Below are 15,491 nucleotides of genomic sequence, written 5' to 3'. Positions count from 1 at the left end.
TGTTAGTATTTTCTTGGGTTCGAGTTTCTCAGGTCGGGTTAGTTTGGGTTTAGTTACGGGTTTTCTTGGGTTGGGTTTCATGTTACGGGTAAAAGTAACAGCCCTACTTTCAACGAATATAGATTAGGATCACTATCTTCTTTTTATGCAACTTTAAATCTGCTAATATTCTTCTAACTCTGAGTAATCACTATTATTTGAACATGGTTTTAATGTTAGTATGTATTTTTCATTTTCCTGGCAATTACATTCATATAAAATAAACAAATCATTTTGTTATATTTAAATTTTCGATTTTTATGTTGCTTAATTATACAAGTTTTAGTTGTAAAATATAAAGTCAATTAAAATTTTTCACACATAATATGAATGACAACAAATTTATCATGATCAATCAATTTAAAATTGTAAAGATTCTAAGGATGATTATATCATCAAAGTTCATGTATATGATTTTTGAGATAATCATGTTTTTTTTTGGATAAACATGAGCATATTATCTCAAATGATATCATATTAATTGATTTAAAGCTATGATATTCTATATGTATGAGTTATTTTTTTTTATTAGTATCATGGATATATATTATCATTTATCTAGAGTTGGTATGTACTTGGAGAACTTTTTTATTACATGGACAACTATATATGACTATATCAAAAGTTATAAGGAGACCTATATGTTACTTTATTAAGTGCTACAAACAGACATGAACTAAAGATTTTGATTTTTGATAAACAATGAATACCTACTAATACAATCATAAATGTAGTGTAAAAAGAAGTTTTTATCTATTTGTAACATATTTCTGTAATCTTAGTTATGTAATTTCTGTAATTTTAATTTAATTGTAATTATATTAACAATATATGATCAATTTGTTGACTGTATTTCACTTAATGGTCAAAGTTAAATACAATTACGATATGAGATCTCTCTAAACATTGACAAAGTGAAGTCCCTAACACCATTTGTAACTTCTCATGTAAAAACTAAAATTGTTTTGCCTATTAATAATTCGCAATCACAATATGTTTTTGTATAAACAATCTTCCATTGTTACTTCATATTTTACTCAAAGGTGTCACAATAATGCAACTCAAATTGTTGGTTTGGTTATATTTATTGTGGTTCACCAGTGTTAGATATAGAGGCGAACTCGGTCAAATGCATTAACTTATGTGTTAGTAACTATATTCGATTATGAGTTGTTTAGTAGACACCATTACTAAATAATTTACTTTCAGTTTAAAAAACTAAAACCGAATCGTTAAATATTGAAACAGAATCAAGCCGAACTATTACTAACAATTTGGTTCCAGTTTCGTTTTACGGTTTTGGCTCGTTGGGCCTTAACACAAGTTATCCTAAAGCAACCCAAAGTTAGATTGTGATGATAACAAAAATTAGAACGTGTCAAGTAAGAAGTTAAATTATGTATATAAAGTGTGCCTTTGGATAATAACTAAAATAAACATTAAATATCAGCAAAATCAATATGTTGATACTAGAGTAACTGGGTTTTACCGGGATCGCCAAGCCAAACTCAGATGCTAGCAAGGATCCCGATCATGTCAACATAGTTGGCCTGAGTGGGGGTGGTGGGGCACGGCATGCTTGCGCAATGAGATAACTTAACTGTGAAAGTTACCGTTCAAAAAACAAAATAAAATACATGCTTATCTGAAGATATAGAACATCCACGTATTAATACAAAGTCAATAAAAGCTATTAAAACATCAAAACTTGCACAAAATCAAATTAATAATTTACAAACTTGCACCTATATATCACAAAAAGTAATATGAAAAATTAACAAAGTACAAATACATATTACATTAGTTTTGAGTTTAGAGTTGATTAAAAAAACATAGAACTATACAAAGTATATAGCGAGTATAGTCAGTTGACAACTCAAAATGATTAATTATTTATGGCAATTTCAACCCATTTACTATTGAATGAATTTATTCAAGTCTACGTTTAATCAAATTATTAGAATAAATAGTTCTAGTAGATGATTATGATTTTTGTAATTAAAGTTTCAATAGATCTTTTATAAAAATTACATCAAAAATTAAATTTTGAAGAATAACCCGGCCCAAAGCTTGTTAAAAGTTTCACAATCTTTAAAGTGGTTGAATCAATAAGAAAAGATTATTTAAGAGTGGTTTCATATAATTAACTTTAGTATTATAAAATGGGCGAATCACGTTGATTTGCAATAACTTTTTTTAGCTTATTTCATAGCTTTTTTTTTTTTTAACTAAAATGAGGTGTAGGGAAAAAGTATTTACCAAAATAGTATTTTTGAAAACTGTTTATCAAAATAGTTTTTTTTATATAAAGTTATCTTTTCTCATCTTGGATAAATATTTTCTGTTTAAAAAACATGGATAAAAAGTTAATTAATTTTCTATTTTCTTCAAAATACTTTGAAGGTTGGTTTTTGAAAACTATTTTTCAAAATCTTTTTTTTATTTATTGGTTTCTGATATAAAAGAAACGTTTTAACATTATTATTTTTGGGTTTTTTTATCATCTTTGTTGTTTTTATTTATTGTTTCTTCAAATGTTTTTTTTTATATTAAGAGTGTTTAAAGTTTGAATTGGATTAATGAATTCGATTCGTCATTTGTATTAGTACGATACTGATACTCGAAAAACTTACAATATAAAAAAAACATTTTGTTTAGAAAACAATTATGTTTCAACAAAATAATAAACGCAACTGGGAAACCATAAGAAAACGAACGCAGGTGCCGACTCCGAAAAAACGTTACCAATATAAATGTAGTTCGGTTGGAATTGGTTTAGTTTGTCGCATTACCAGTTAGTATCGACACTCATATAGCTTACGATACTAGAAAAAAACACTCTAGTTTCAACACAACTTTGTTTTCAACAAAATATATACGGGATTGTCGAGAAAAAAAATCAACGCAACTGCGTTTATAATTTTTTTTAAGTTAACGAATGAAAGTAATTTTAAATGTATATATTATATATAATATAATATAAATATGAAAAAGAAAATGAAATTTATTATTTCTTTTAAATATTTATAATATATTTTTCAAGTTAAAAAAAACAATGATAAAGTAATTAAAATAAATATATAATAATAACAAAATAACTTTTTTTATCTTATTAAAGTTGTATTAGTGATGAAAAAACTTTTTAAATAATAATAACAATATATTATAACAATATATTATTTTTCAGCTTTTTTTTCGTCTATATTACTTGAATTAAAATTATTTTTACAAAAAAAAAATGAGTGAGAAAAGTAATGTTGTTTAAAGAAAACATATTTTTGTAAATAGTTTTCGAAATCTATATTTTAGTAAATACTTTTCCCTACACCCCATTTTGATAAAAAAAACTCCTTATTTCATTTATTAATAAATGGTTTATCGATTTTGTTTTTTTATACAAACAAAATTCAACCTATTTGAATCATTTAAGATGAAAGGTCAAAGGAGTGTTTTAGGAACCGGTCTGGTTGGTCAAACAGGGAACCGTCAAAGTCACCAGTCCAGTTATAGGAAAATAAACGAAAAATAAAAATCTGGTCGGTTATTCACAAACTCTAGAAACATGTTTGAACCAGAAAAAACCACTATAACATAGCATTAGATATTTTTAAAACTGGATAACTGTACACAATAATTCTTCCACTGCCTAATGGTACATTTGATGCTGTGCGTTTTATAATCCTTGGCTTCCTATTTTATTTTCTCGCTAGAGTAATGTACTTAAGACCTCAAGTGACACAATGATAATTTAATTAAATGTCAAGTGAGACAACCATTTTTATTCACGATTTTTATTATTATTCATATCCTAACAATGGTGAAGATTAAAAACAAAATAAATCTTCCAAACGAGCGTTTCATTCAACTTAAAACCCCTTAATCAACGGAAATCTATTAAATAGACAAATATCTTCTTCTTCTTCTTCCACCAAACCAAACGTCAACCAAGTTTGTCAAAGTGTCACGGTATCTTAGTCGGGCCGGTGATAGCGGTGGCCCACTCAGGCCCACCACCGAACTCCAGCGTGACGGTGACTCATCACGTATGACATCCTCATCCGCATCTTTTAATATTCCATATGGCACCTTTTTGTCCAGGTCAGAAACAGCTAATTCCACACCACCCAACGCATTACAACTTGTACTTCAATCTCTAATACTTGTACAGTTATTTGGAAAACGAAGAGATTCGTTATGGAAAGTAAAGGCCCGGTGTTTGCTTTAAATTGAGAAAGGTGAAGATAGCGGGAACAGAACAACAACTGCGTGAAGCTTCCGCTTATAACGTACGTTTATATGAGTGTATGTGTATGTGTATGTGTATGTGTATGTGTATCCACATGTTTTGCTTTAATCTTACGCTTATTGATTTCGTTGTTAAATATCATGATTTGCAGTTCAATTTCTCCGCATCAGGTTCACGGATCAAGTAAGGTTTGTGATTTTCTAACTTTCGTAATTATTTTTAAATTCGAATATGATAGATTTGCTGCTGTTGTTTGATTTTTACACATACGTTACTTCGTATTATACACGCTTTGAATAGCTTTTTTTTACCGGTTTATGATGTCAAATGCTGGTGTTTCTGTAGTTTAACTGTATGTGTGAAAGTGAAACAGAGAGATTATATATGATATATCACCATAGGTCTCGATTCGACACGCATTGCTGATGATTCGAGTTTTAAAATTTGGTAGATAAGTCATTATTCATGTTGATAATAGTATTGTTAGCCTTAATGCGATCTGGAACATTTGAAGGAATTTTTACTAGTTTCAACTTTCTAGAAGATATTAAAATGAGTGATTTAACAGCTTATGAAAATGGTGAAAAATGTGATTCAGGACCTATGATTATGTTCACATAATTCATTAATTATTATTTTTTTTAGAAAATTCATAGATCATAGTTGCAAACAGTTTTGGAAATAGCAGATGAGAGGTGCACAAACCGGTTTAAACCTCAAAACCGGTTTGGGATAAAACCAGTTCGGTTTGGTCAATAAAAGTCAAAACCAGTTTATGATCGGTTTCGGTTTGGGTTAAAACCGGTTTCTTTCCATGCTACCATAGGTTTCGGTTAGGGTTTTGATCGGTTTCGGTTCGGGTTTTGACCGGTTTTTCCTTGGTTTTGGCCGGTTTCAGTTTGGTTAACCGGTTTTGGTGGAGAAAATTACAAACCGGTTCCGAACCTACGGTTTCAATCGGTTCCAAACCGGTTTCTACATAATCAGTTTCAAACCAGTTCAGTTTCGGTTTGATTTTCGGGTCGGTTCGGTTAACCGATTTATTTGCCCACCTCTAAGCAGGTCAATGTCATTATGAATGTTTTACATGAAGCAGTTTGTGTATATGCTATTTTGTAATTTGTGTATTTGTAATATGTGGCACATGTGCACAACTTGATCTACTAGATCATTTAATGGCACCAAAAAAGTGTTTTTTGTTGGCTTTGTTTTTCCTTATAATAGATCTCTTTTTATTTGTTTTCCTTTTTGTTGTACATCCTGGAGTAATCTTCTTGTTTCGGTGTTAATTTTTTTATTATACTGACATTTATGATTTAACATGGTTAAAAGCATTTTTTATTGAAATTTTAAGTGTGTTACATGTGCAGGCTGCAACAATGACACCACCAATTGAGACATTACCAACTGACACATCATCAATTGAGACACCAAAAAAACCTGCTGACTCGCATTATCACTCACACCCTCCTCTCAACGAAAGAATACTTTCGTCCATAAGGAGAAGATCAGCTGCTTCTCATCCTTGGCATGATCTTGAGATAGGTATTTCATACTTTTCATCTAATGATTCAAGTTTTTAGTCGATAAACTAAAATAATTCTGTTTAGGTATCTGATAACATTTAAACATCTGACTTTTATGATGATCCAATGCAGGACCAGGAGCACCAAAAATATTCAATTGTGTAAGAATGCGGAATCAGATACTTGCATATAAGAATTTGTGTGTGTGTGTTTATACAAAGGATTTATTATGAAATCTGTTTGTTTGTTGCAGGTGATTGAAATTAGCAAGGGTAGCAAAGTAAAGTATGAGCTTGACAAAAAAACAGGGCTTATTAAGGTAACTATGATGGTGATAAATTGATAAGTGGTGTAATGAGTTGGATTCTACTGGTTCATGTAATAATCTTACATGTGCTTTTATCAGGTGGATCGTGTCCTATATTCATCTGTCGTGTATCCTCACAACTATGGCTTTGTACCACGTACTCTTTGTGAGGACAATGACCCACTTGATGTCTTGGTTATCATGCAGGTGTGTCATTTTTATCTTTTGTTATTTTGTTATCACTGTATGGTTTGAAAGTTGTGAAATTTGTATATTGATTGGAAATATTGCTGATTTATTATACACTTAATATTATAGGAACCAATCTTGCCAGGTTGTTTTCTTCGTGCAAAAGCAATTGGTGTCATGCCCATGATTGATCAGGTATCAACTTGCTATAACATCATGTCTACCCAACAAAAAAGCTCATAATATCAAATATACCTATTTACAAATTTTTGACATTTGTACCCATTTCTTAACATTTCATTAGAGTTTAGACTATGAGAGTTTGGAGTGCAAAGAGAAAGAGAAGGGTATGATGGTCATATTCAAATTTGTATTTAAAAAAATGGGAATATTTTATATTAATTTTTCAGATTGAGTTGGGGTATATATGAAATTGTCTTGTTTTGTGTTTATCATTAAATTTTACTGACATGGTTGACAAATCAGGGAGAAAAGGATGATAAGATTATTGCAGTATGTGCTGATGATCCCGAGTATAGACATTTCAATGACATCAAAGAGCTCCCACCACATCGATTGGCTGAGATTCGTCGTTTCTTTGAAGACTGTAATCTCTAAAAACTCACTTTTTAAATTCTCACAAATAGTATTTTTAGATGCAGTTATATGGTCACATTTATGAATGGGCTGATTAAGGTTGTTTTTTTATCTTAATTGGGTCCATAAAGTAAAGTTAGCTAAAAGTTTTAAATTATTTACGTTTGATTAATGACGATGTTAATGGACTCAAGTTTTGTTTATGTTGACAACTATTCAGATAAGAAGAACGAGAACAAGGAGGTTGCAGTCAATGAATTCTTGCCGGCTGCAGAGGCAATTGAGGTGGTCAAACATTCCATGTAAGTACATTCTCAAAGTACTTCACTTGCTTCATATATACCACTTTTTGTACATATGGTTTTTCAAACCGATCCAATCAATGACCCGGTAAGGTGGCCGGTCCAATGATTTGTTAGGATATCAAGGATTGCCTTTTCATCTATTAGTAATCATTAATCACCTTAGCTCTGTTTTGGACACGTAGCTCGTTGCAAAGATCTCATCATTGAGAATGCAAACCTATAATGTTTTAATTACACATTTCATCTGTAAAAATAATTTGCGTTGTGAAAATCATTTTTTTCAACTAATTTTCCTAACAGCTTGAGTTGACCATGACGTTTATCTTGAAGGGACCTCTATGCGGACTACATTGTGGAGAGCTTAAGGAGATAGTGGATGTCTGGTCCATATATAACTGAAGATGTTTTCATATAATTTTTATTTTTGCAAATTCTATATTTTGATCAAACCTGCACATACTCATGTGTAGTGTAATTTTATGATTGTTATATGACGATGATGATGATGATGATGATGACGACGAAGGCGACAGCAAACACTAGCTGGATTGTTACACGTATTCTATTTTTCTCGTTTGATATATTGGCAATGTAGAAGGAAAGAATTATTATGCATTTTCAAATATGATAGTACTCTTTCTGGTCTTTTATATTGATTTTATACGATGAAAACGATTCTATTTAAGAAGTGTTCCAATCTGTTTTTGGGAAGCCTGTAGATGGGTGTGTCTGTATAGTAGGGATGTTCACAAGCCTAGCCGGTTCAACTCAAGCCAGCAATTATAACTATACTCGGTCTTCTGCTCAGTTGAAACTTGATCTTGAACTCAACTCATTTATAGCTCAAGCCAGCTTGTGGTTTGAATGATGGGCTCATATAATTTTTTTGATAGCGAAGGAAAAAAAAGTAATAATTAGATAAATATTGAAATTGATTAAGCACTTCAATTATTTTTCTAAATGGTTACTGTAGGGGTATGGTACTAAAACCCGGTTCTACGACCCTAGATCTATTATGTTTGGCTTATTTTATTACATGGACTAATACAACGTTATTGGGCTGAGGGGGTTTTGTGGAGGTAACCCTAACTGGGCTAGGCCCATTAGGGTACCATGATGGTGGCCATGAGACTCTATATAAGGAGGTCTCCACCTCCTTATCATGGGGGTCATGCTCAATAAGAGCCACCACCACCTTTTTGTGTCTGTAAACAAGAAATCCTCAGGATATCTTAGCAGTCGCCTCCACACCCCCGAAACCATTGCAGGTTTCAACATTGCAGGTCACCGGCGCAGCCGCAGAAGAAGAAGATCAAGACGTGGTTCGTTCATCTCGAAAATCCGTAGAAACATCGTCATGGATCAGGTCAGATTTCATTTCGTGTTTCGACATTGGCGCCATCCGTGGGACGGCAACGAACTGCCCTTCGATCTTCATCTCGGCTGTCAGATCTCTCCCAAGAAAAACACAGATCTGGAAGTTTACAGAAAAAGGCTTCAAATTTTGTTCTATTAAAGCTCAAAAAGATCCATAGATCTAAAAAGAGGCTTCCAGATCTGGGCAAGAAGAAACGGCCTGATTCGAATTATCAGATCTCCGGATCTGTGATGGTTTTAAATCTGCTCCGGGCTTCAGATCTGTCCAGATCTGATTTACAGATCTAGGTCTAGATTACAGACCTGGATTTTAGGTCTAAAGTTGCAGATCTGACTCTAAAATTGCAGATCCAGAAATTACCAGACTTCCGCCGCCATGTACACACGCCTGTGGATTCTCACTCCGCAGCCGTGCATGTGCCGCCGCGGAAACCACCATCTGGGTTTTGCGCAAGAGACCTCCGCCATGCACGCGCACTCACGAGTCACCACTCTATCGCCGTGCATGCGCGCATTAGGCTACGCGCCAAACTTCAAGGTTGGGAATCCTCCTAATATCCCATATGGCTACGCGCCAAACTTCAAGGTTGGGAATCCTCCTAATATCCCATATGGCTACGCGCCAAGGTTGGGAATCCTCCTAATATCCCATATGGCTACGCGCCAAGGTTGGGAATCCTCCTAATATCCCATATGGCTACGCGGCAAACTGCAAGGTTGGGAATCCTCCTAATATCCCATATGGCTACGCGCCAAGGTTGGGAATCCTCCTAATATCCCATATGGCTACGCGCCAAACTTCAAGGTTGGGAATCCTCATAATATCCCATATGGCTACGCGCCAAGGTTGAGAATCCTCATAATATCCCATATGGCTACGCGCCAAGGATGGGAATCCTCATAATATCCCATATGGCTACGCGCCAAACTTAAGGGTTGGGAATCCTCATACCATATGCTCACGCATCACATATGCTCACGCACATTACACATGCTTACGCATCACATGCTCACACATCACAGTCTACACGCACGCGCACGCAACATCTGCGCGTGGCGCATAACACAAAACCAAAGTCTACGCGCACGCGCATGCAACATCTGCACGTGGCGCGTGACATAAAGTAGCTCGTAAGCCGCCTCACGCGCAAGCTCCACTATTATTACAGCTCATAAGACGCCTCGCGCGCAAGCTTTATTACTTTCACAGCTCGTAAGTCGCCTCACGCGCAGGCTTTATTATTCACACAGCTCATAAGACGCCTCGCGCGCAAGCTGTTATTATTCTTACAGCCCGTAAGTCGCCTCACGCGCAGGCTTTATTATTCACACAGCTCATAAGACGCCTCGCGCGCAAGCTTTATTACTTTCACAGCTCGTAAGTCGCCTCACGCGCCAGCTCAATTATTATTCTCAAAGCTCATAAGACGTCTCTCGCGCGCAAGCTTTATTACTTTCACAGCTCGTAAGTCGCCTCACGCTCCAGCTCAATTATTATTCTCAAAGCTCATAAGACGCCTCTCGCGCGCACGCTTTATTACTTTCACAGCTCGTAAGTCGCCTCACGCGCCAGCTCAATTATTATTCTCAAAGCTCATAAGACGCCTCTCGCGCGCAGGCTTTATTACTTTCACAGCTCGTAAGTCGCCTCACGCGCCAGCTCAATTATTATTCTCAAAGCTCATAAGAGGCCTCTCGCGCGCAGGCTTTATTACTTTCACAGCTCGTAAGTCGCCTCACGCGCCAGCTCAATTATTATTCTCAAAGCTCATAAGACGCCACTCGCGCGCAGGCTTTATTACTTTCACAGCTCGTAAGTCGCCTCACGCGCCAGCTCAATTATTATTCTCAAAGCTCATAAGACGCCTCTCGCGCGCAAGCTTTATTACTTTCACAGCTCGTAAGTCGCCTCACGCGCCAGCTCAATTATTATTCTCAAAGCTCATAAGACGCCTCTCGCGCGCAGGCTTTATTATTCTTAGCTCGTAAGTCGCCTCTCGCGCGCAGGCATTATTATTCTCACAGCTCGTAAGACGCCTCTCGCGCGCAGGCTTTATTATTCTTAGCTCGTAAGTCGCCTCTCGCGCGCAGGCATTATTATTCTCACAGCTCGTAAGACGCCTCTCCCGCGCAGGCTTTATTATTCTTAGCTCGTAAGACGCCTCACGCGCAGGCTTTATTATGCTACAGCTCGTAAGACGCCTCTCGCGCGCAGGCTTTATTATTCTCATAGCTCGTAAGGCGCCACACGCGCAGGCTATATCATTCTCAGCTCGTAAGACGCCTCTCGCGCGCAGGCTTTATTATTCTTAGCTCGTAAGTCGCCTCTCGCGCGCAGGCATTATTATTCTTAGCTCGTAAGTCGCCACTCGCGCAGGCTCTATTATTATAGCTCGTAAGTCGCCTCACGCGCAGGCTTCATTATTTTTACAGCTTGTCACCATCATGGGAAAAACCTCCCAAAACTCAGACAATAAAGACAAGGCCAAAGAAAAGGGAAAAAACCGCCTCACACCTTATAAAGTCCAGCGCTCCACCTAGACGCTTGCGCGCCCAGGAGAAACACTGGACTTGGGGGGCTTGTAGGGGTATGGTACTAAAACCCGGTTCTACGACCCTAGATCTATTATGTTTGGCTTATTTTATTACATGGACTAATACAACGTTATTGGGCTGAGGGGGTTTTGTGGAGGTAACCCTAACTGGGCTAGGCCCATTAGGGTACCATGATGGTGGCCATGAGACTCTATATAAGGAGGTCTCCTCATAGGGGTCATGCTCAATAAGAGCCACCACCACCTTTTTGTGTTTGTAAACAAGAAATCCTCAGGATATCTTAGCAGTCGCCTCCACACCCCCGAAACCATTGCAGGTTTCAACATTGCAGGTCACCGGCGCAGCCGCAGAAGAAGAAGATTAAGACGTGGTTCGTTCATCTCGAAAATCCGTGGAAACATCGTCATGGATCAGGTCAGATTTCATTTCGTGTTTCGACAGTTACACATGCTACCGTTTTGTTGTCATGCTTACCTCAAAGGAGGCCACTCTTACTAGTTACTACTATAATTGCAACGACAAGTTGTCATTGTTTAAGTGACCTAACCTGACCAGACCAAAAATTTGGGCATCGATTAAAAGGCGTCCGAACACCAACAAAATTAACCTCAATGAAAAAACAAACTTTGATCCACTACTACCTCCACGTCAATTGTCTTTTGTCACACGAGCCACCATTACTCTCTCTTACCTTCCTCTTTTACAGAAGTTGTCTTCAACTCACAAATGTACTTCCTAACCATAAAGCATAAGGTCTTTGTTCTCGCCTTGTCTGCCATCTTTTTCGTCTCCTCCGCTCCCTTTCTCTTCCACATCTACCATCTATCATTTACAGATAGTCCAGAATTTTATATATATTAAAAGACAGATTTGGTTCTCCTCATAAAATTCTTAGTTGAATTTCATGTACAAGGACACAAGGCTACAACCACTAATGTCTTTTATTTGTTTATTACCCAGGATTTAGTTTATCATTTGTTATTTATATATATATTTTCACACTATCAAATGGATTTTTTTTTCATTTATTTTACTTTTCCTTTCAACTAATTATAATATTTTAAAACTATATTTTTGAACCTTCAATTTGAGCGAATCTTCATTTTTACATGTTTAATTTGTTAGTTATTTGTTCTAAAGTTTGCTTTCATAATTTTTATGGTACGTCCTTATAATGACCGAAACTTTTTCATAATTTACAAATATTCCGTTGTCACATGTATTTTTATCTGTGTTTCGATGTTAAATACCGCACACTTAAAGTATGTTTTTTTTGCTTATTATCATATGCTAACAATTTAGTGTCGGTACCGTCGATACCAACTGAAATCGCTTCAGTTCGCAGCTTTAACGTCCCAGTTATTTTCATTCTACATAAGATAACTTATTGTATTTTATCATTGACACGTTTTGTTCTGATTCCGTAACACCGACACCGACCGAAATCGCATTGATCTGCAACACGTTCAAGGTTAACGTTTTTACATATTTTTTATTATTCGGTTTAACAATCCCGTACCAAGAATTGCACATGAAAGAATAACCCAGGGAGCATAATGTAAACTTTCACAAATTCATTTTCAAAGATTCTATTTCATCAATTCATCATAAACCTGATAAACCCTCTTCTTCCTCACACATTTCATTCTCCATCAAAAACCCTAACAAACAAACCAAAACATGAACCCATCAAATTTCGATAACCTCTTACTCCAAACCCTACTCGGCCGCCTGCAAATACGGCCACCAAACCCACTTCAACCACACCTCTCACCACTCTTCAATCAAACCCTAGAAGACCTTCTACTGGACACCATCTCAGACACCGAACAAGACGACCCAGACGATGACGACAACATCATCACCAACAAAACCCACCTCGCCAAAGAGGAATCCAAGCTCGAAAAAGAGATTATTAAATTAATTCTGGCCGGAAACACCGAGGAAAGTTTGAAACCCAATTCGGGCCAGGCGGTGTCGATCGGGGAGCACCATATTTGTGTCGGGTATCATATGGAGCCCGGGTCGGAGTACCGGGTGTGGGAGTGGCATGGGCATGTTATGTTGTTTGATGATGAGAATGGGTATAACCCGGAGTATATTTATGGGAATTATTTTGAGAGGTTGAGAGGTACGGTTAAGACGGAGGAGGTTGCGAAAGATGATGGTGGTGATAAGAAAGATAAGAATGTGAATTCGGGGTTGAAGGAGTTGATTGGAGCGAGTGAGGAGTCGGGTACGGGTCGGATACTTCATCGGAATATGAATGCTGGGTCGTCGAGGTTTGATCTTGGAACCCTGATCTTTTAATGGAAGTTGTTTTATTTGTGTTTATAATAAACTTTATATAGTTAACGGACCGTAGGTTAGATGTTACAAAGTTACAAACAAGTTAATTTGGACGAAAGATAGTGATTTATATGGTTTGGTTTAGGTGTTAGAAATTCACAATTTGTTTAAAGTTATCGGTTTTTGCAATTACTGTTTCAATAATAGTTATCCATATTGGGTTAAAGAATGTTTTTAGGATTTTATGAATTTTATGCTTAAATGTGTGTTCGGGTTTTCTTTGTCATGATTAACCGGATTATTTGTAACGATGCGTACATATTAAGTTTTTCAGTTTATATGAAGGTTTGTTATAGTGCTGTTTATAGCATAGATGTGAGATTGCTATATGTATTTACCGTTTGTTAAGCACGCTAAATTTTAAGAGTCGTACACAAGTGCCAACGTATGCAAAGAAAACAAATAGGGGTCTTGATTGTGATGCAAATTTTTTTGTAACTTATTCCGACGGAAGAATAGTATATTGCTTTCAGGTTGTAGGCTTGTAGTCTAGTGAGTTACAAGGACCATACATGTATTAGTGTATATTAGGTAGGAATCTTGACTACAGTAATTCATATTGTTTTAGTGTTTTGCTTTTTTATTGTAACTCTATGCTTGGAGGTTGTAATACCATTTTTGTAAGAAAAAGAAAACGAGTTTTGGGTTAAGTGCTACATTAATTTTACAATGTTTTCTTTATAGTAGTATATTCATCTCATTGTAGTTCTTGATCACAAGTACCTAGTGGTCCATTTTATAGAAATTGCATAATTTTAAGCGTTACATAGTTCAAGTGATATATTTTGACGATTTGTCAATTATGTGAAATACCACAAAAGGAACGGTTGCAATTTTTATCAGAGTTTTCGTCTCTTTTTTGCTGGAAAAGTTTCCACCAATTTATGTCATTTGGTTATTTGTATGTTCATTAATTCAGTATAATAAACAACATACGCATTTTAGGTGTATAAGATTCATTAAAAATTATATTATATTCGCTTGAAGATGTCGTCATCCGTGGTGTTATTTGTAGCCATATTCTTATTTATGGAAAAAGTTAATGTTATTTATCTGCAGTATAGCACCGGTGTTAGTTGAATCCTAACTTTTTGTACTTTTGGCAGAGCGTAGACAAGCCTGTCCGTATCAGAAACTGAACAAGGAGTCCCTTTCTTCTATAGTTGTTTGCTGGTCTAGGTGGAGACCATCAGGTTTAGTGCAAAAATCAAAGATTTTGATACTTTTTAAAGCAGATGATATTGTGTTCTTATGTTCATAAGCTAGTTTTGAAGCATTATATATGCTCAAAAGAATGATCTTTTCAGTTTTCACCAATGTTGTGAATGGAAGCTTTGTTAATCTACCATGGAACATTTGTTATCTTTTGTATTTTGCTGAAATGGCTGTTTGTATGTGGCTTGCTTTTGAGTTGGCTCTTCATCTTACATTAAACCCGAGCAATCTTTAGATTATTGCTCTGTCATTCTTTGGAAAATGATGTTGGCTTCGTTTCCGGTATTGAGTTATCGACTGCTAGAATCAAGAACCGGACCGCGTATGCTTGTCTCTGTTTGCCCTTTTGGTTTGTTGTATTCAGGCAAAAGTAACACTTTTAGTTGACTAGTTTTTAACATTTTTTGGTTTTAAATCTTAATGCTAACTTACATATAAAATTCTGTTAAAAGTGTGTAAAAGACAGTTTTAGTCTTTTACAAACAGCGTGGTTTGTTTATTTCAAAACGAAAGCATTATTGAATCCCAAGCTGATCAATGAAGGAAGTGTGGCAGCTCTACGAATCCCTATCATTCACCATCTGCACAGCCACCTCGATTAATCGGAACCTGTAAATGAGTCACACTGTCACAGGCCACCTTCACAGATCTATTATATTTGCTGGTGAAATGGAGTCAACAGTTAATATGTAACCAGCACACCATTTGAATTCATTAAACTACGAACATACATATTATCAAGTTATCATATAGAGTGCTTTGAGTTGTTTTTTTTTCTCCAAGAA

General features: G+C 35.8%; 2 protein-coding genes across 2 annotated transcripts; both read left to right on the top strand.

Annotated features, from left to right (window-relative positions):
• Positions 1-4,395: 4,395 nt before the first annotated feature.
• LOC143551201 (soluble inorganic pyrophosphatase 1-like) lies at positions 4,396-7,853 on the top strand. The gene is made up of 9 exons (XM_077041681.1): positions 4,396-4,473; positions 5,656-5,830; positions 5,944-5,972; positions 6,065-6,130; positions 6,218-6,325; positions 6,437-6,502; positions 6,794-6,914; positions 7,125-7,206; positions 7,540-7,853. Exons 1-9 carry the CDS (start codon positions 4,426-4,428, stop codon positions 7,580-7,582), a joined length of 738 nt encoding a protein of 245 aa, XP_076897796.1. The 5' UTR covers positions 4,396-4,425; the 3' UTR covers positions 7,583-7,853.
• Positions 7,854-12,642: 4,789 nt separating this feature from the next.
• Positions 12,643-15,234, top strand: LOC143551200 (uncharacterized). The gene is made up of 2 exons (XM_077041680.1): positions 12,643-13,424; positions 14,598-15,234. Exons 1-2 carry the CDS (start codon positions 12,823-12,825, stop codon positions 14,602-14,604), a joined length of 609 nt encoding a protein of 202 aa, XP_076897795.1. The 5' UTR covers positions 12,643-12,822; the 3' UTR covers positions 14,605-15,234.
• Positions 15,235-15,491: the final 257 nt, after the last annotated feature.

This window comes from Bidens hawaiensis, unplaced genomic scaffold (genome assembly GCF_021521415.1).
Source record: "Bidens hawaiensis isolate Kalapana, Puna unplaced genomic scaffold, B.hawaiensis_p1.1 tig00016274_1, whole genome shotgun sequence".
NCBI classification, from domain to species: Eukaryota; Viridiplantae; Streptophyta; class Magnoliopsida; order Asterales; family Asteraceae; genus Bidens; species Bidens hawaiensis.
This window is presented reverse-complemented; position numbering and strand designations above follow the sequence as displayed.

Coding starts and splice junctions, on each gene's coding strand:
- LOC143551201 (XM_077041681.1), top strand. CDS start 4,426: ATGATTTGCAGTTCAATTTCTCCGCATCAGGTTCACGGATCAAGTAAG. Junction 4,474..5,655: donor AGGTTCACGGATCAAGTAAG/GTTTGTGATTTT, acceptor TTACATGTGCAG/GCTGCAACAATGACACCACC. Junction 6,326..6,436: donor ATGTCTTGGTTATCATGCAG/GTGTGTCATTTT, acceptor TTAATATTATAG/GAACCAATCTTGCCAGGTTG.
- LOC143551200 (XM_077041680.1), top strand. CDS start 12,823: ATGAACCCATCAAATTTCGATAACCTCTTACTCCAAACCCTACTCGGC.